The sequence below is a fragment of the Sinocyclocheilus rhinocerous genome, unplaced genomic scaffold (assembly GCF_001515625.1).
Source record: "Sinocyclocheilus rhinocerous isolate Xijiao unplaced genomic scaffold, SAMN03320098_v1.1 scaffold711, whole genome shotgun sequence".
In the NCBI taxonomy this organism is placed as follows: domain Eukaryota; kingdom Metazoa; phylum Chordata; class Actinopteri; order Cypriniformes; family Cyprinidae; genus Sinocyclocheilus; species Sinocyclocheilus rhinocerous.
In genome coordinates, this window is record NW_015641018.1 from 1,159,793 (window position 1) to 1,182,495 (window position 22,703).

The 22,703-nt window shown below is 35.4% G+C and overlaps 1 protein-coding gene across 1 annotated transcript in view; it reads right to left on the reverse strand.

The window, feature by feature from the left end:
- naaladl2 (N-acetylated alpha-linked acidic dipeptidase like 2) overlaps window positions 1-22,703 on the reverse strand; it is a 60,291-nt gene that overhangs the window by 26,699 nt on the left and 10,889 nt on the right. Inside the window, exon 5 of the mRNA XM_016570141.1 lies at window positions 15,572-15,710. Coding sequence (XP_016425627.1) covers window positions 15,572-15,710 — 139 coding nt within the window. The remainder of the gene's footprint in view (window positions 1-15,571; window positions 15,711-22,703) is intronic.

Consider the following 22,703-nt stretch of genomic DNA (forward strand, 5'->3'; position numbering starts at 1 on the left):
TGGTTGACTCTTAACTTTTATAAAGAATATCTCTTTGGATTTGAGACTTTAGTCTTTGCAACTTTACAGATCTTCTTTATGCACCAAGAGCTTGTAACACTTCAAAGAGAAAGGAAAAAATTTAATTGCATCATATGACCCCTTTAAGATGTTTTTCACTTCAAACAAGTCCGCTATCCATAACAATGCTTTGTCCAGTGAAAAAGTTGTTTCGTCTGAATCAGGAGAGAAATATGCACAGATCAAGCACAAAGGGAAACAGTCCGGTTATAACAGTTTTAAACAAATACTGTATATCAATGGGTTTTGATGTGAGAGGGATGGACTTTTAAATTGGAGGAAGTGTTATTATGGATCATGGCCTCTTATGGTATTTTGTTAAAACGCACTAATGATGGATTTGTTTCTTACAAACACACAACTTTTTGCTTCACAAAATGTTAATAGATGGACTGGAGTCATTTGGATTACTTGTGGATTAATATGAAGTTTTATTATCAGCTGTTTTAACTCTCATTCTCACCCATTTACAGCGGATCCACTGGTGATGGCATGCTAAATTTCTCTAAATCTGTTCCAAAGAAGAAACAGACTTATCTACATCTTTTATGACCTGGGGGTAAATTTTAAGCAAATTTTCATTTTTTGGGTGAACTCTCTTTAATATTAGCATTACATAACATTTCAGCATCCACTAATTGTAAAATGCAGGGCTCTTTGAAGAAGAAGAAGAAAAAAAAGTTCAATATATATCATTTCAATGATGATATAAAACTCTAAAATATGCATGCAAAGTGACACACCGAGCCTTTCCAACATTTTGACATGCTATACTTTACTTCACACTACCTTTCAATGTTGCTGCTTCATTTCAATCATGCAAACTAAGCTCCCTTATTCCACACAGAATTACTCACCTGAGCTCCATGTGAACTCTGCAGTACAAAGATTCATATCACAAATCAATTAGATACGCCATGTCTGATGCCATAGATGCCTCCCCCTGCTGAAGCAACGGGCTGCGTATGTGTAATTTCGGTATGTTGATAACATTTAGGTAAGCAAGATTCATTTAGACAAAGATTAACTAATGTCATTATGATGAAAGTAGACGTCAAGGTAGCACTAACTCACAATTGTGCTTCACTATACAGTACAAACATCAGCACTTCCATACAAAAAAAAAAAGAAACACTGAAGATGATCCAAAATAACTGCAAGAACATCAATTTTTTTGAGCAAACAAGCCTCCCAGGAAGAGTTATTTGCTGAAGTACGATTACCCACAGGGTTTAGACTCATTCCCTCCACACAGAGATGCTCATGAGATATACAGTATATTACACGCCTGCGGTGGGGCCATATGTGCAGTGTTCAGATTACAAACACTGCAGTAGTTCACATACAAACTTACTCATTCAGTCCTGATGTGTTACAAATCAAATCTGTGAGAATGACAAGATCATTCCGATAAAACGCTGGGACTGCTTTCATCCTTAAGGGTGAAGAGTAAGAACTTCAAAATATCATATTAACATACTACTGGAACTACACTTGACAGAAGTTCAGTGTGCAGTACACAGTCCATGCACAATTATTTACTATACAAAAGTAGTAAAAAGTAGCAAGAAAAGCTTTTTATTTTTGCTATGTATACGTTTAATCTGTGTATTGAGATTAAAAAAAAAACATTATATAGCAGATTGGACATAATTTGAGATCTTTTTTTTTTTTTTAATTGTGCTACAGTTTAAACACATCTACTGCATGCAGTCCTGCAATATTTTGTTTACAATACAGCCATTATATTGTTTTGGGAGTCATTTAAAGCAAATTAAATTGATCTCTCCTTATTTTTTTCTTTGCTTTAAGACAAGACATGGAGACACGGATTTACATGCAAATTGAATTTCAAAAAAGCAGGTCATTCATTTCCATAAGAACAATGACAGCAGTTTTCACGCAGAGAACTCACTCATCTCTCTTGAGTTCAAGTGATTGTACAGATTTGCTTACATCCCTTCTAGTCTTTCATGTGCAAAACCTGAGGTCACACAACCATACATTTGTTTATTGTTCTAAACAGCTTCTTGCAGCGACTACAGCAACTTGACACTTAAAAAAAAGACTAGCATGCGATATGGGCAATATTACATTGTACTGTATAATGCTTTCCTGGAAACTGAATGATGCATTAATGGTGATACTTCTTATCAATTAACATTCTCTTTTTGCTTTTGTCTTGAGTAGGGGAGAGCGGGGCACAAAGTAACACTTTTTTACTTTCTCAGTTTGTGTAAATCCACATGGGGCTCAGAATATATATTTTTTATTCACAGTAATTTTACACTTGTCTAGTACAAATATATCGCTTTGTTTCATGATTACAGTGTATACGTTTTTCTTTATTTACCCTCAAAAATTGGAAGTGAAATGTGACAACATGCCCCGTAGGTGGAACACATTGTAACATCTGAGGGGCACGTTGTAACATGACCATATAACAGCTTAAAATGTTATCTGATCGAATGAAAAAAATATACAATACAAACTAAAATATTTTGTTAATAAAATAAAATAATTATTTTTTTCAAATAAAATAATGGCGTTTTTTAAGAATTAAAAATAATCTGATTTTGGAGTTTGACAATGAACACATTGCAATCATGCTTGGACGGCCCACATAAACGAGCAAAAATGCTTTACATGCCTTGAAATAAAAATTTCTAAACATTAAACATTGACTGTCAATTTTACTATGGTAAAATAAATGTTAATTGATATCTTCAAAATATTTTTGAATTTTGGCACACTTTTTTTCTATATAATGTTGATATGGTAACTAATAAATACTGTAAATTGTGTTATGCTAGCATGTGTGGAAATATTCAAACCATGTGTGTTACAACTAACTCTGCGTTACTTTGTGCCCCTCACTCCCCTATATTTTCTTTCTGAGAAGATGAAAATATATTTTATGATAATAAAAGAGGCTTGAGCTACTTGTGGCATATTTGATTATGTTTGAATATATTATAAAAACCGCTGCACAATTACAACAATCTGTAGTCAAACATGATGTTAAAGACATGGAATAAATTACATTTTAAAACCAATGGAAATGATCCTGATCTTCTAGGAATCTTCTAGGAAGATGCTGTCATAGAATTTGTGCCCTATATGTGGGAAGCAAGGCAGCTCAATAGATCTGGACAATAGAGCTCCTGAAAGGGACAAGTTGTACAGATTCAGATTCTTGTCACTGTGATTTATTCTGTTTCTAAGAATAGTCAGTACTTCTTAGTACAACTCATAGTAAAAACTGTCATTGAGAAAGAGAAAAACAGAAAGAGTGAGTGAGAGAGAGAGAGAAACCGTAGCTGTACTGTAAATAGGCTACACACACTAACATCGCATTAGTCACATGTCAAACGCCGCTGTCTATATCCCCCTTTAACCACCATTCACAAATCAACAGAAGAGCCTCTGACCTAACAATGATCAAAGCAAAGTGAAGGATGTTGCATTTAAGTGAACATGAAGAACATGAGGGGGAAAAAAAGCCTAAGGTCGGTAAGTGAGCGTACCATCACATGGAGGCACAAAATCTCTTTCCAGAACATTTGCATTCACTGTTCCTTACTGCTGGAATGATCATCCCACCCTCATTTGGAATGCCAAATATTACAGAGACGAGAAAACTCATCTCTTCTGTGAGCTTAACTGCATCCTACTTAAAAAAAAAATAAAAAAAAATAAAAATAAAAACAATGCTTTCACTTTCCCTTACTCTCTCCCTGTTCTAACTTGTACTATTCTTAACAATGTTTGAAATTTTGTATTACTTGCACGAACTAATGGTTCACTTATTGTATGGATAAAATCAGTGGTGTAGTGGAGGGTATTCGCAGGTATACGGCGTATACCCACTTCTTTATCAGTTGGCTTTGCGTATACCCACTTCTAAATCCCTCTGATGTGCATCATTCATTAGTGTCCTGCCAAAATCATGACAGTCCACCATGACTAGCTAATTAAATCACATGTACATAAATGTCAATATTCCCTAAACACACCCAGTAAAGACAATGATGCGGTCAGGATGCGCCGGCTTCCCTTTAAATTTGATTGATGATTGCGCCCGCGCCCGCCTCTCATCTCGACAAATCACGTGAATGCAAGCGGAGTCGTCTGGGGCGTGAGTGCATGTCAGGGGAGGCGCAAAAAGTGATAAAATAATATTTAATTACTGACTACTAATTTGAATCAGTACATTATAATGAAAACAATACCTTAAAAAGGAAAAGAAGCATGTTTTTGTGATCAGATTTTTTAAACCGGTAAACTCTTGTAAACATTTCAGTCCAAGGATCCAGTAAACGAATGCCTTCAAACTGTAGCCTAAATTCAAAACAGCTACAGAGAAAACCCGACCGGTTTCATTAGAGATTGCTTAGAGTCACGTCCAGAATTATTCTTTTCAGCATGTATTTGGCTTAAAAGCACGAGTGTTTTATAATGGACGCTGCTGAAGCCTGAAGGTGTTTTTTAGATTCTGAATGGATCCGAATAGTAGCCTGTACAGTCAGGTCAAGGCAGTAGGTTTAGTGATCTTTTGGCGTCTCCTTGTGGTCCTGTTTGATATCGCAACTTGACTAGTGCTTAATTGTATTAAAAATGCTCTAAACTATTTTATTATATATTTTTTTATACTATATACTATAGCCTATACATAAATTGTAAAAGGTATGGGGGGAGTAGGCAGGGGGTTACTATTTGCCCGTCACTGTATGCCATGGGAGAAACAGTCAGTCAAACACAGGAGTAGAGCTGCACAATTCTGGATAAATTGATCACGATTTTTATTTTTTTTTGGTATCAAATAGAGATCATGATTCTCCTACACTAACAAAATAGCTTGTCTACTAGAGGTTCTGACAAAATGTTAATTGTTGCAGTCTATGAAATGGATAAAAGTGTATGCTAAATGAACAAATAACAACAAAAAAAAAAGAATCAATGTTTCATTGATTCAGAGAGGGGGGACAACAATGTTAGGGCAATAATATTTTTTTAAAACAGGCCCTGAATTCAAACATGTAAAGGCAATACTTTGAGTGAATGAAACAGAAGATACAAATCGACCCAGAATTTAAATCCTGCATTCAAGTCCTTTATTTATCTTTTTGTAATCAATTACCAAATCTATGCCACGCTACAAAAAAAAAAAAATTAATAAATAAAATAAAATAAAATGAAAATACATTTTGTTGTTGTTGTTTTGTTGTTGAAATGATATGGCCCCTAACATAAACATTCTTGGTCTTACATGGGGTCCCTTAACTCTGATGGAGATTCGGGGCTCATCAATGCTCATTTTCATTTCTCACAGACAGCAGTTTGAGTGTCGAAGCCAACCTTATGTTGTTTGCATTTTTGCCGTGTGCGTGGTTTGTGAGGGATGTTTGGATTTACGCAACTCAAGACAGTCCTTGACGTTCAGTTCCACAGCTGAAAAAGAAAGTTGGAACCAGCAAATACCACAACATTCTTCACCGAAAGAAACCTGTTATGAGGTGACATTGTTCCAATCTCTCTGGACCTGCTTGTCACATTTCCAAAGGAAAGGGCTGATCTGACACAACAATACATTATGGAAAAATGCCATGTTTCGAAATAACCACAAACCTTCTGTAGCTGAAACCAAGTTTCATTTATTAGATGAATGTATTTGAGTGTATTTGTTCAGATCATCCTTCAGATCTTTCCACTGCTACAAAATCACACTCTAGATATGACCAAACCAATCTATCATCTGTTATCCATTAGGCAGTATTCAGTGAATGTGTGTAGCTCCATTGCTCTACATCAGATGAAAAATTCACAGACGGCATCCATGCGGATGAAATTACACAAGAACTCAACAGTAACCCACCACAGATGTGTGGGCCAAAAAACGGACGAAAGGCTCCTGATCCTCACTGTGACACCTGGGGTTTTTAAAACGACACTACTTTCTTAATTGACCTTTATTATGTTTTTATGATTAGTTGCTGGAGTATCAGCAGACCTGAGGGACGGCAAATTCTCGTTTAATGATGATTAGAATTTAATGACAGAATAATAGCTTCTCTCTTTGTGTTCTCACCTGCAGGAGCCTTACACAGCACACAGATCATTGCATGCCCTCAATGTCACTCATTTCTACTTATTTTCAAGTAACAGAAGTTTGGTACACTGAAAAGCAACTTTTGAAATAATTTTCTCAGTAGGGTATGGTTTCTAGCTGCTTAACTACAGAGAAATAAAACTTTTAAAATCTCAGTTCTTGCAATGTTACATAACTTTTGAATAGAAATATCAACTAAATAGTAGCTACAGGAGTTAAAGGATCCATTTATTTGACCAAAAATAGTCAAAACAGTAATGTTATGAAATATTATTACAACTACTGTTTTTCTATTTATTTTCTATTCCATTTCTATTAATGTTTCTATTTTAAAACATACATTACACGTTGAGATTGTTTATGTTTTTGAAGTAATCTCTTTCTCACCAAGGCTGCATTTATATGGTCCAAAATACAGTGAAAACAGTTGTGAAATATTTTTACAATTTAAAATACCTGCTTTCTGTCTGAATATATTTTAAAATGGAATTTATTCCTGCGATGGCAAAGCTGAATTTTCAGCAGCCATTTCTCAAGTCTTCAGTGTCACATAATCCTTCAGAAATCATCCTAATATGCTGATTTGCTGCTCAGACAACATTTCTTCTTCTTCTTATTATTATTATTATTGTTGAAAACAGTTGTGCTGCTTAATATTTTTGTGGAAGCAATGATTCCTTGATGAATAGAACATTTCAAATAACTTAATTTATTTAAAATATAAATATATATATTTTTAAATCATGTTCACATTACTTGCTATTGACAATATTATATATTCAAAAAGATGCATGCATAATAAATTTAAAAACATAAAAAATTAGAACAGTTTTAATACAAACTGTACACATAATATTGCATTGCAAACTTCCCAAATGCTTGCACATGTTTATGGATATACACTAACTTCTATCAATTCTGGTGAATACAGCTTCTCTTGAGGAGCAAAAAACAAACAAACAACAACAAAAAAAGCGGTTGCAGTTTGAATTGAAAGCATGTTTTTAGACCACAGGGCATCAAAGCAGAAGGCACATCTCACACCACGGTTGTTAAAACACACTATCCATCTCCTTCGCTTCGTGTAAACACACACACACACACACACACACACACACACACACACACACATCCCTGCTTAGAGCGAGTGTACTGGCTTCTTCATTACTGCCCATTTGTGAGGTGGAGGCATGTGTAAATTCTGCTTCTGGCTAAAGCCATAATCGCCTCACACTCAGCATGCTAAGAAAAGAATGGATTCAGAGCCAGAGGGCTTGAAGAGAGGCACAACTGTAAATTCTTGTCTGGTAAAATTATTCCCTATTTGCAGAAGCTAAACTGTGGCCATGTCTCTCAGGATATATGGCACGGGCCGGGCCCTGCAGGGGAGGTTCATGAGTGAGAGGTGGCTCGACACCAGCAGCGCTGGACAAAAGTAAATAACATTCGGACTTGGTGATTCTATAAATACTGGTCCAGATTTCGCAGTACACTAAAAGCAGAGAAACAAGAGGCTTTTCTCACTTCTTTATAACACTAAAGCAGTGTTCCTCAAACTTTCAGACCATGTATATATTTCTGTACTCTGATTAGCCAGAGTCAAATTCAACATTATACATAGAATAAATTAAATTATAAAATAAATTGACCTGAATGCTTAACAAGGAGTAATGGAGGTCAGTATGTTTTACTGTCAAATCGTTTTTATTAATCATCAAGAAACTGTCAGCTCACAGAAATTAAAAACTACTTGACATGTTTGTAACTGTGAGAACAAAGGAATAATTAATTGGTGGAGCTTGAATGGCTGCTATCTGTATTACTTTTAGATAAACTGAAATTTTCATTATAAACACAAACACTTCTGTGCAATTAGTTTTTATATTAAAACACTGAATACTAATAAATCACTAAAATGTTTGACATCAAGTAGCGTATGTCAAAGAGGTTAATTAATAATGATATTAACCCTTGTGTTGGTTGAAACTAGCTTTATGTTCTTTATGTTAACCCAACCCAAATGCTGCGTGTTTACAAATACTAATTCTACTTTCAAAATTACTTTTTTTTGCATTCCACTCATCTCTTCCACAAGCACTTAACTCATCCAAACCATAGGCACTTACAATAACAAAGGCATTTAAAAGTGAAGTGACATGTGGCCAAGTATGGTGACCCATACTAGGAATTAGTGCTCTGCATTTAACCCATCCTAAGTGCACACACACAGCAGTGAACACACACACACCGTGAACACACACCCGGAGCAGTGGGCAGCCATTTTTGCTGCAGCGCCCGGGGAGCAGTTGGGGGTTCGGTGCCTTGCTCAAGGGCACCTCAGTCGTGGTATTGAAGGTGGGAGAGAGCGCTGTACATTCACTCCCCCCACCTACAATCCCTGCCGGTATGAGACTCGAACCCGCAACCTTTGGGTTACGAGTCCGACTCTCTAACCATTAGGCCACGACTTCCCTTAAACTTCCCTTTTACTGTGAACAAACAAATAAAATAAAGAAAGAAAGAAAGAAAGAAAGAAAGAAATGATAAAAAAAACTGTTCTCTCTTTCTTCTCACTCATTTCACTGCTCTAGCTTGTGTAATCTAGTTTATATTTTAAACTGTACTGCAATATTGCTGGCGTTCATAACAGATTGATTGTGATACTCCCATTTGTAACATGTTTTGGATAAAAGCATCTCTAAAATGAACATGTTTTGATGAATTGTAAAACACATGTACTGTACAAAAAAAAAAAATACCATAAAACTAATTCAAATAAACAACTGGAAGGCATGTACTGATACTGCATGCAAATGAATCAGAGCATGTGAGCATTCATTGCATTTATTCATGTTTTATACCTGGGGTCTCTAAGACCTCATATATACATAATGTAACATTTGCAATGTAGCATTTTTTAAGCGTGGTTAAATTATGTGTATAACCAGTTCTCAAAAGTTTAGGAAAAATCATGAAAAAAATCTGATAGGAAAAAATCTTATGCAAGTGTGTTTTTGAGCTAGTAAAAGGGGTCTTTTAAAGTCCAAACAGAACATTAGAGATATTTTTCTCTCATTACCAATATTTTGTTGTGTACCCTACAGCACATCTGCAGCACTAGAGAATCTGGCCTTAAGTAAAGCCCTCGTTATGTGTTAAATACAGCTCTTTGGATTTCATCACGTTGCTTTCTTGATGCAATAAAGGCAGACCTACATCCATCTGACAGGGGCCGCATTTCTGGCACAGTGGGGGTCCGAGCAACAGGACAAACCAAGCAGCCCTCCCACCCTCTGCAGATAAGATGGTCCTAGCCGGCCCAGGCAGGGGGCACCGCCGACCTTCTGAATGAGATGACAGGGAGTTTATGGCCTGCAGGGCTGCTGCCCGCCCATCCTCCATCAAAAACACATCTAAACCTCGAAAATGTCATTCTCATATTCCCAAATGCTGTGAGCGACAGTCTTTTATTTCCGTATAAATCCTATAAAAACATTCTTTCTCAATAATATATATAATGTATAATAAATATATAATAAAAAGACTCAAATATGCATTACATCGGCGATGACGGGGGGGGACACACGGTTCAACATAAGACTGACATATTAATCACGCCAAATGGACAGAAGTGCCGCTACTGAGAAAATGTAGCCGGCAGAGTAATTTCCCCAACTTAAGGCCTTTGTGCACTTTGGCAAAGGCACTATCGCTCTCATACAAAGAGCTGAAGAAGTAGAAGCAACATTTCCATAATGTTATTGACCAAGTGCCACATTTCTGTCTGGAGTGCAATGCACCCTCTGTTGTATTTGCATGTCTATTAGCTGGAATACCAATCAAATGATAGCGATGGTAGAAAAGGCAATTTTCAGCCTGAGTGCATTCCAAATGCTCATTGGTTTAAGGGCAGAAAGTAAAGAGAACACATGAGGATCAACTCTTGAGATGCGGGAAAGGGCGTCACTGCGGTAAAGCATTCCTTTAATGAACGCTGCCTTAAAAAGCGCCTAGAGCCCAAGTAATCAAGCTACTCATCAAGTAAACGAACCACAATTTGAAGTATACTTATGATACAAAAAAGTTCTTCAAATGCAATCATACATTACAGCGCTTTATTCTCATTCTGTTGTGATGCTCTGTGTCTTTTCTGGGGGGAAAGGGACCTAATAAGAGCAAAATAATGGATGGAAATTATAAAAAGCAGTACGAGTTAAGTTAAGGACTTAACAACTGTAACATGAAGGTGCTAGCGGTAACTTTAGTGAATAAAAATCAAATTGTCAACAAATAGCAACAATTTCAAACAAATCAGCAAAACATTTTTATGACACAAACTCAGCTCTGACACTTTTGAATGTACAAACCTTTATGATTGTTTAGGTTTGCAAACTAAACTGCTTGTAAAAGCATTCATAAAGAAGGAGCTTTTTAACCATGAGCTATTACATAGAGTATAAATCAGATGGAAATGTGATTAAATATGTTCTGGTAAGTAAACATTTGTTTACTTTTAATGTATGTAGGATTTATTATTTTTTTTGTTTGTTTGTTTTTCAAAGAAGCCTTTTATGCTCACTATGGCTAAATTCATTAAAAAAGCAATATCATGAAATACTAAAACTGTAGTATTATGAAATATTATTAAAATAAAATTAATTCTATTTACCTCTAATACATTTTAGGTAGTAATTTATTTCTTTAATGGAAAAGCTGAACTGTAATTTTTTAAGGATTCTCTGATGAATAGAAAGTAAGAAAAAAAACAGTTTTGTAACAATATAAATGTCTTCACTGTCACTTTCGATCAATTTAATGCATCCTTGCATAATAAAAATATACCTTTTTCTTCAAATAAAATATTACTGTCACCAAACTTTAGTGTAATTTAAAAAGACAATAATAAAATGCTCTGGCTCTAAATTGTAATATACTCCACTCATTAGTGCGCATTAGTGGTGAGGATTCTTAGTGAATATTTCTGACTGCATTATTACACCAGTAACTAAGACAACTTGTCTTTATGAGTCAATCATTGAATCAATCACTCAATCCTATTGGTTCAAAACACAGATTGATTCAGGCAGAGAACAAATAGACAACTGTATTTTGGGGAATTATGCTGTCTCTCCAAGTAACCTTGTCGGTTTCTCTTCAAACAGATCAACTGCTCTTCATGTAGGACAGTGTTCATTGTTTACATCTATTAATTTTTTATTTTTTTTTTACTCTTGGTGTGACTCCTGCATGAACAGAAGCAGTGGGAAATGACAACATGAAAAGAGAAAGAAAGAGGGCGTAAAACAGAGATACCCACAGGAGAAGTCAGACCGAGGGGAGAGATGGGACACATTGTGATGGTTTTGACTGACATTGCACAGAGGACGTTTCTCTTCCCAACAGCAATGGTAAGCATTTCTTCATTAAGACTCCTACATGTGTCCCATAGCTGTAGCGTATTTAAATAAATATGCAAATGACAACATTTCTATTCAAAGGCTTCTTCTCACTTCAACAAGGTTTCTAAATAACCCAGGAGACACAATTCGTTCCATGTGAATAAAACCACCTGTCAGCAACTTGAAATTAACATGTAAAAATTGTTTGAAGTTCCCCACATATTTCAGATTTCTCTTCCTCAGATATGTGCCTGGCTTTAAAGGTTAACAAAATTATGTAATCAAAAAAGAAAAAGCAACGAGCCAGCAGAGCAGAAGGCTAATAAAGAAAGCGATGCTTTTTTATGCCAGTGCTCCGTTTATGTCCTCCAGCACCTTATTGACTCATTTCCCAACCAGGAGGATGGGATAATTTATCCATAAATAAATAAGATAGAGTCATGGCTCAATAAAACCACACAACACTTGTTCTCCAGAGGCCACAATTCAGGTACCCAAGCATTTCCTCTGATTGAATCAGTGCGCTTGGCCTTCTCTTTTGGTTCTAGAGACAAATGTTTCCACGTGAGCCTTAAAGGCATCATGTTATTTGTTTCGTTTCATTCACAAATCATAAGCAAACAAGATCCTGGAACGATTCCTGACGTCTAAAGGCATGTGCACGCCGTTTTTTTTGTACATCTCGATTGTTGTTTGTCAGACTGTATGCTGTGACCAAGGCCATCACTACAATTCATCGATGCTAGTAGGCTATACACTCTCAGAAAAGAAAAAAAAAGATATGTCACTCAGAACCCTTTCAAAATGTACTAATATGTACTTTTAAAGTACTAATTCTAAAAAATAAATAAATAAAGTACTAATTATAACTAATAACTAACTAATAAAGTAATCATCTTTTTATGTGTAATGCCTGCTTTATTTAAATGAATAATAATAATAATAATAGTAATACTAGTTTTTCATTGAATACTTATATTTTATTTCTGCTTTATATAAATGAACAAAAACAAATTGTAATAGTTTTTGTTAGCAATTTACAAACACTGCAATGAGCTTAAGTTATACTGAACTCAGAATATTCCTTTAACATTATATATCATTATATATATATAATATAATAATATATACCACTATATATCATTATATACAGATCAGAACAGGAGTGAGAAATGAAAAAGTGCATTTGTGATAAATCAACAAGCAAAACTATCAATCAAGTGTCTATCAATCAAAACGTCTGACTTGCTAATTTGTGCAGATGCATCTCATTCATTCCAAAGTAATTAATAGTTTAAATGGGGCTAAAATTATATTATCTAGCAGAGGAATAAGCAAGCATGTGTTATCAAAGATGTCTGCTTAGATTTAACTTAATCTGTCTCAGTAGGTAGTATGTCAGTACAACAAGGAGATTTTAAATTAAAATGCAAACAACACAACCATTACTTTACAGCTGATAAATAAAACTAAACAAAGAATAGAGGAGCTCTCACAAACAAAACTTCCACCACACTTTTCATCAACTAGGTCTGATTGATGCATATTTACCAGTAGGGGGGTTGAATGACCATTTTTCATAATTCATTTATATTGGAAAAACCAAGAAAAAAATATTTCAGAACAAATATTTTGTCAACATCTAAATCAATAGCACACCCCTCTTTGTTTTTGAAATCCTTGTTTTTGATTAAACAATGTCATAGATTCACATCTACGGCATGTCATATAATAAGCACACATGTGCACATTGTTCATGTGACCTTATATCATGGATCATAAAGACAGCATAAAAATAACTAGTCTGACCTCTGGTATTCTGTGTATGGGTTCACCAGAGCACATTGCATATATTCTCTCATTGCCAAACAAAACAGGTGCAAGGACAATAGTCCTGCTAAATAATTCATGCTCCCCTGAACCACCACAGAGTATTCGGCAACTTCACCATGCACTCGTTTCCTGCCAAGCGCTCTGACAATGGGCTTTGCTGAAGAGAAAACAGGCACGAAACATCTGCTAAGGCATCTGTTTGCAGGCCCCGTCGTGCCCTGACTCCGCGGCCTGCTGTAAGCCCACGCTATCACTCCAGTAATGACACGTCCCAGTGATCCTGCACTGCAGAGAGCCAGGGTCAGCCAGGGCTGCACTGAGGTCTTCTGTCATGGGCACCACTCTTAAATACAGTAGTTTTGGTTTCAGCACCACGGACAGCAGCACTGATGCACATACTGTACACGGCTGACTTTCAGCACTATGGACAGCAAACAATACATGCTTCAGACTTACATGATGCTATAGTCATCAGTAGATGCTTAAATACAGCACAACAGCAAATCAAATTTCTTTTAAACACTGTAGCACAAGGTGTTAGGGAAACATAGGGTGCTTCTCAAACTGAAGGCTGCCTCCTAGTCAGGATGCATCCTTCCTAGTCCAGTCCTTCTGAGGCTTCAAGGCTACACTGTTAAAATATTAAGCATAGTAATACAATTTCAAAAAAAGGAAAATATACTGGTAATATTTTACCAGGACATTATCCAGTAATTTTTCGGACATTTCATTTAACCCTAAAGCACAACGCAATGAAGTACACAATTCAAAATACAAGAAAAACACCTGCAAAAAAATAAATATGGAAAATTCCCTTCCTTTTAATAGAGTATTGTACCCTATTTTTACAGACTTTGTAGAGTCCCGCTCAGCATTAAACGCTACAATGAGATGGTCTAGTAAGTGCCCATGGATACAGTCATGGTAAGAAGAAAATACTATTCAAATTCTAATTTAACTAATATTTTATATGAAAAATATTTATATTAAGTGACTTTATTAATGTAGTAGAGGTAATGGCAACTGTCTATGATCTCCCAGGGGTTTACATTATGCACAATTTAGCATTACATAATTAATTTACAACAAAACAAAAGAAAACATAATGCCATCAGACTGTAAACATAATGAAAACATAATGCCATCATCTCCAAAATAATTTTTTGTCTTGCATTACATAACAAAATTGAATGAGCTCAGTGCTGATTTATTTTCAACCAATTATTTTTTCGAGAATTAGAAAGTCTGCAAAGGACTATGGATGATAAAAGGATGCAAAAGACACATCTTATGCATCCTGCAAAACAGGCTGAATGAAGGATGCGAAACCGAAGACTGCCTTCAAAGGATCCTTCAAATTGAGATGTCCTTGTGCAGTGCTGGTCTGGGGGGCCTTCAGGACATGTTTAAAAAACCCATGCTGTAGGACATTTGATTACAGAACCATAGACAGCAGCACACATACAGCTGAATCTCGGCACCATGGACAGCATACACTGTAGGTTTTATAATTGCATGATGCTACAGCAAATAGTAGATATTTAAATACAGCCAGCATAACTTCTTTAAACTGTAAGACATTTAATTTTAGCACCACGGACAGCTGCACACACATACAGTAGCTGACTTTCAGCACCATGGACAGAGCACAATATAGGTTTTAGACTTGCACGATGGAAAACTGCCATCAATGGATCCTTTTTTATTTTAATATGCATTCACTTTAAGTTAGTCTAGATTTCATAATGCAAGTTATGTTATTTTCTTTCATCATTAAAAATAATAGTCTGAAATGGAACGTGTTTAATAATTAGCGAAGAGGTAGTTTAAGTACGCAGGCATCATAGATGTCCAAAACCAGTAATTATCTTCCTCTCACTCACTGTTGCCTAATGTGACTTCTTTTTTGTTGTGAAAATTATCAGCATAATTGCAAGCATTTGCCTTGAAAGTAAAGCCAAACCATCTGAGACCTAAATATATGTTTTTTTTGTTTGTTTGTTTTATAATAATTATAATTACATTCATGTTCATCAAGTCATTGCAGCAACTCTTTTTATTTATTATTTTATTTTTCTTTTCTCAATATAGGGAGTTTTTGATGAAAGTATAAAATGTTAATACAATCTTAATAAGGCTACAGTGCCCTGGTGTAAGCGCAGACACTTACCAGTACTGGCGTCTTCTCGAAAAAACGGGTTCCCACCTGGGTTCAGGGTTACCCCAAATGTCTTATTCCCAAATGGGGCATCACATGGATCCACATAGAGAAGACAGCCACCAAACCCCACCTCTGCCAGGAGAGAGAGCTGTGAAAAGATGACAGAGATGAAATCTAAATACAAGATATACTACTGTTCAAAAGTTTGATGTCAGTAACATTTTTTTTTTAAAGTAGTCTCTTATGCTCAGCATTTATTGGATCAAAGCTACAAAACGTTTTTAGACAGACAGACAGACTGTGTGAGTATCTGAGTGTGTTTGGCATAACAGCCGAGAGCCCTGGGCAGCTCTTCTCAGGAGAGCTCCCAACAGCTCTGCCAAATTAGCCAAACCACCAGAGGCGTCATGCCCGTGCCCCCTCAGATTTTTGAGCCAAGCGGATTTTGAATGCAGCTTTCAAAAGACAAAAAATAGCCAAACAATATTTTTTTTATATTTCATACACTCACACTGGCATTATTAGAACGTGCAGTGCGGCACAGCATCGGCTGCTAAATTCAAATCAGCGTTCGCGCTTTGGCTGGCGCTGAGCCAGAGACAGACGCGTTTTTACAGCTGCACATTGTAACAAAACACACACGATTCTGTTAAGCTTATGAATGCAATGACCAATCAGAGGCGTTCAGATGAGTCATTGCGGAAATGTTTTATTCAGTGCACGCGTTCGCTGAATGAATTCTGCTCTCTGATGATTCTCTCATCAGAAACAACAAAGTGCAGATATACATACGATGTAAGTATATTTATTTCACAGTGTAAACAGCTTCAGTGATTATAATGATTATTGATTACAGTGATTATTTTTGATAGTGCTTAAAATGTTCTTTGCTTTCTGTACAATAAAAGTGTTATAATTAGTAAATTACAATGTTTCAAATTAATTCACATTAAATACAAAGTCAGTCATATTAAAAATATTTTATGGCATGACACCCATATCTGGTAGGCTACTTAATTAAAAAGACGGGTTTTTATGCGTAGTTAATAGATTACACTATTAGGCTACTTTGCCCATTGGCCATTATCAACTAACATAATAAATAAAGGTGCAAAATGCATCTACTTTCACATATTTGAGAATCGAGATATTTCATGTTATAATTAACACTTTTGGGAATATTTTGAATAAAAAGGTAAAAATAAATAAAACATAAGCCTAGATCAGTTATACTTATATACACTTATAAGTTATACTTATATATATATATATATATATATATATATATCTATCACAGCAACTTAACTTGTCATGGATGGAGGAAAATTAATGTCTCTTTTATATATTTACAAAAACCACAATATATCACTATATACTTCAGTGTACTTGGTGTTTCATAGACAGATTTTTTCTTTCTTTTTTTTTTTCTGTGATGCTTGTGTATCCACTGTTAGCAGACAAATGAAATAAACAAGCAAGAGTGAAAAGTGTGTCTAAAGAGAGTTTATTTTCCAAAAGTCCACAGGGCCGAAAGTACCCATAGCTGAAAAAACACCCACATAGAAATCAATGATCTCAAAGTAGAGCAAATAATTCCCAACTTGACTGAATTTGAACTACACACTCACTTCTCCAGGGGTAAAGAATAAGGATGTTGCCGCCTTACATGGCAGTAGACATTTATATCATCTGAGTCACTGTTCAAAGGTCCCTGTTTGCCTTGAACATCTAGTCGACAATCTTGCTGCGACCACTAATGGCAGCGTATACCATATGCACAGCGGCACATAATTTATGCTGATGGTGCCAGTCATGTCAGCAGTTAGACTGTGTGTCAAACAGATGGGCACATTTGGTGTGAAGGCAAATGCACCACTGGGTGTTGTGCAAATGAAACTCCCTAGCACCTGACATCCATATGAGAAGCCAACCAGAAGCCGCTCCCCATGCACAATAAAGATAAACAGGCTTGTAATAGGCTTGGAAATATTTTTCTTTTCAATACGGGAGTTGTTCACAGATAGCAATCAACACCTTGTAGGTATTTCGGTTGCTTGGGAGCGTCAGCCGGTGTTGCCACCGTGGATCAAGCCTCTTGCTAAATGCCAACAAGAGCCAACAACTTGTCCTTCAACGGGAATACAAAGGAGCACAACTAAACACACAGCTCTTGACATTTACTTACAGTCTCCAATACACACGCCGGCTCATAGAGGATGAGAGGAAATGCATCGCTTAGCCAATAATCTTCCTGCTACTAATTTTTAAATTACTTTTGTAGGAGTGCCGTTATTAAATGCACTGACATTAAATCTGCTCATGTTCATTTGTTCCATTATTGCTCTTCACAAATTTCATATGAAAATTAATCATTAATTACTTCAACCGAAACGAATTCTTAGAGATACTAAAAATCACATACAATAACGAATGGGATTTTTCTAACTTTTAAAGAACTAAAAGTTGAACAGCTACTACAATTTTCTAAGCATGACAGTAGTCTATTATAAAAAAAAAAAAAAATAATAATATATATATATACACATTTTTTGTTGCACAATTTATTGTTTAAAGCTGTTGGCCTATTTGGGATTTTTCATTCACTCAAAAACCCGCATTTTTGTGTGCCAGAAAAGAGCTTGTCCTACATATATCTACATGTACTTTCCAACCTTCCTTCAAGAGCTAATTTTGAGGGTGACATTAGCGTTATTTCAGAAAAAGACATTCTGTTCATATCTGTTGATTTGCTCAGGGGAGACATTTACAAAACTACAGTAAATGTGTATACTCCTAAAATATTTTCCATTTCAGCACCTTCAGGGCAGGACAGGAACTGTCGTGCACCCTAGGGAAATCTGCTGTGGAAAGTAAGGAAAACAGAAAAGCAAATAGAATGACACCAACAGAACTGAGACAGCCACTTTGGAAAAAACTGTTCTCTGCTACATGTACCCTTGTTCATTATATTACGTTAATGACACACATACACTATCATTCAAAGAGAACAGTCTATTTAGATGCTACCCATGATTTTGAGACTATATTCTAAGGTTAAGGCTTGAATTGAATATTAAAAGGCTTTTGGAGTTACCTGAAATATTGTTATACTACGCTGTTTGTTATGAATGTTGCTTGCTGCCAAGCATAACATCATAAGCCATGACTCTTGTTTTACTGTGAAGAGAGAGACACAAAAAAAGCCCATACACCTTTTAAAAAACCTATAAAAGTGTTTCTACCAAAACCGAGATGAATGCTGCAAGTCAAATTTGCTTTATTATCTTCATTTGGACTGTGTGAGACCGAGCCATGCCAGCACAGGAATGTGCATGGCGACAGAGATGGTAGATTAAGGTCTCGGATCAAGAGTACCATCATTCTCTGGGCTAATTGTCTGAGAAGGAGCAGTCAAAATGCTTGATCCTCGCAGACTGAGCATAAGCACTCACTTTAAAGAAAATCAATAACTTTTCCCAAACAAATGACACTGAGTGCCTGGTAATGAGGGCTGAGGGCTAGAATTCCAATCAAGAGCCTAGTGCTCCCAAAGGTCACTATTACCTGCATCAGTCATAACAATGGAATATATGCTGATGAAATGCACATGTGCAAACTCAGAGACAATTTCGGTCAAAACTCAATGAGTATTATTGCAGAGAAAAAAGAAAAGTTTTTACGTTTTCTTTTGTGTTCCACAGACAAATTAGTTAAAAGGTTTTAACAAAATGAAAAGTTTTCTCTGTTACAGCCTTGCATTACATAATTTCTGTTTCTTTTCAGGAACTCTTTCATGAATTTTGTTGTTTAATTATATGGTCTGTAGGAGATAAGATATTGTAGCTAGTACTTTTCTGATGACCCAGTCATGGACACTTAAAGTATTGCATTTCTACACTAACAGAAGTCAACAGGAAATTACTGATGTAATATCAAAAGGCTTTTATCTGATTTCTGCTTCTAAATGTTCTTATTTGTGCATCCTTGAAGATGGAAGGCACATTTGTGAGTGATATTGTAGTGCTAGTTTTACTTGATCTTAGTGCTGCGTTCGACACAATAGATCATGACATACTCATAGATTGATTACAAAACTATACAGGTATTCAAGGGCAGGCTTTAAGATGGTTTAGATCCTACCTGTCCGATCGCTACCACTTTGTTTATTTAAATGGGGAGTCATCTCAATTATCACCAGTAAAATATGGAGTGCCACAAGGATCTGTCCTAGGTCCTCTGCTATTTTCGATATACATGTTGCCCCTTGGTAATATTATTAGAAAATACGTGATTAGTTTCCACTGTTATGCTGATGATACTCAACTATATATCTCAACAAGACCAGATGAAACTTCTAAATTATCTAAGCTAACAGAATGTGTTAAAAATTTAAAAGATTGGATGACCAATAATTTTCTCCTATTAAATTTGGATAAGAGACAGATATTACTTATTGGACCAAAAAACAGTACACATAATCTCTTGGATTACAATTTGCAACTAGACGGATGTACGGTTACTTCCTCTACAGTCAAAAATCTGGGTGTTATATTTGACAGCAACTTGTCTTTTGATAATCATATTTCCCATGTTACAAATCAGCATTCTTCCATTTTAGAAACATTGCCAAGCTACGAAACATGTTACCTGTTTCTGATGCAGAAAAGCTAGTTCATGCATTCATGACCTCTAGACTGGACTATTGTAATGCACTGCTAGGTGGTTGTCCTGCATCTTCAATAAACAAGCTACAGGTAGTCCAAAATGCAGCGGCTAGAGTCCTTACCAGGTCAAGAAAAAATTATCATATTACCCCATTTTTACAGTCTCTGCACTGGCTACCTATTAAGTTCCGTATCAGTATTTCTGCCATATGTACATAAACTGACAGTCACCACTGATAAGCTACTACTAAATATTGTAGAAACTTAATTTTCTGTAAAGTTGCTTTGCAACGATTTGTATCGTAAAAAGCGCTATACAAAAACTTGAATTGAATTGAATATTGAGTACAGCAGCAATGTGAAGACACTGTCCCATATCTTACTGTGAAGTAATCACAAAGCTACTGAATAGCTGAACTCATATGAAATATGAAAACATGCTTCTACATTATAACCCATCTAGCTTTATTTAATGATTTATTTATCATTTAGTAAAAGACATCCATTTCTTTGAGATTAAAAATAATACATGCATGTTAAAGATGTTAGAAGGCACATGTAACCTCTCTAATACTGAAGTACTACTTTTTTTTTTTTTTTTGGTGGTGCTACCCTATGAAAGTAGCCTCTCTCCCATAATCTGACTGTCATCATTTACATTTATTAATTTGGCTGAAATCCACAACATTATCGATTATGTAAACGGAATAATTATCCCCAAAAATAAAATTTGCTGAACATATACTCAACCTAAGGCCATCCAATATGTAGATGAATTTGTTTCATCATCACAACAGATTAAAAAAAAATTGCATTGCTCACCAACGGATCCTCTGCAGCGAATGGGTGCCATCATAATGAGGTTCCAAATATTGTGTATATTGTGCATATTTCTCTCCTGATTCAGATGAGAAGACTTTTTCCACTGGATAAAGCAATATTTTCAAGGCGCTAACTGATTAACCGAAACCGTGTGAATTACTTGTGGATTATTGTGAAATTTTTATCAGTTTTTTATACTCCCATTCTGACAGCACCCATTCAACGCAGAGGATCCATTGGTGAACAAGTAATTTCTCACTATAATTTCTCAAAGTTTCTTTGAAGTTTCTCAAAATCATTTCTGATGAACAAACAAACTCATCATCATATTGCATGGCCTGAGGGTGAGTACATTTTCCTTAAAAAAAAAAAGAGAAGCCTGTTCTGAATAATAAAAAAAAAACGATAAAAACTGCATGTGTTGTTATAGTTTTCACAGTTTTTTTGCTGAATAATCAAAAAGATACACTCTTCTTTGAATAAAATATCCCAAAATAAATAAATACATAAAAAGTGATACTGCTTTGCAGGAGCAATACGAAAATAAGTGTTTGCACAAAGTGAAATTATTGTCATTTACTCACCCTCATGGCAGTCCAAACCCATATGACTTTATTATATGACACATTTACGATACCTACTTTGAGAACCCCTGCTCGAATGCGCAGTAATCATGTATTAGGTTTGAAAATGATTCAAACATTCTAGAGATACTATGAAAAACAAAGACAACAAAACCAACAGGTGTCTTTCCTCAAATCACCAAATTATAGGATATCAACTGTGCTTTACCCACTAATAAATACCAATTACAATGATCATATTACTCTAATGAAAATATTACTCTAATGGCACAAAGACCTAAGTCTGAAGTAATTATCTTGATCAAGGTTTTCAGAGATGGTTTACATCGGTAAAATATATGACTTGAGCTGTACAATAATTGTTATGCATTAATCACATATAATGATTTCCCAAACAGCTGCCAGTGATTTAATTAGATGAAATAACTTGCTTAAAACTCTTGTCATGATTAAATGCAACTTTAATAATCACGGTTATTTGTTGGTCTAATGAGACTCTTTGAAGGGATTAAATGCATCCACTTACAATTTTGATTGTATTAATCATTTAAGTTAATTTCTTTGTCCTTAACAGTTCAGTGATTCTTTTGTCAGATAGATATATAGTAGAGCTGGGTAAAAAATATCGATATCTCGATATTAATCGATTCTCATTTTTACGGAACGATATTGATTCTTAAATTCCAAGAATTGATTAGTCTAGCCTGTTTTCAGTTAATGGACGGAACACTGAAGGGCACTTCCCATCCAATAAATCGCAATAAGCATTGTGCTTTGGTACTTTTAATATGAAACAAAGTCTCAGATTTCAAATTCTCTGTAGAGAGGGGCATTTTGCTAAATCTATGCACCATATAACATATTCATTATACATTTTACTGTTCTTCGAAGTTTAATTTATGTTTGAATAAATCCATCAAGTTTTTATGACAGCCACCATTGTTTATATTAAAAAAAAAATGAATGGAAGTAGAAATATTATTATGTAATTGAAACTTTATTATTTTAAAACTTCATTAAAGGCAGGGTATGTGATTTTTCAAAAACACTTTAGAAAACTGATTCAGGCCG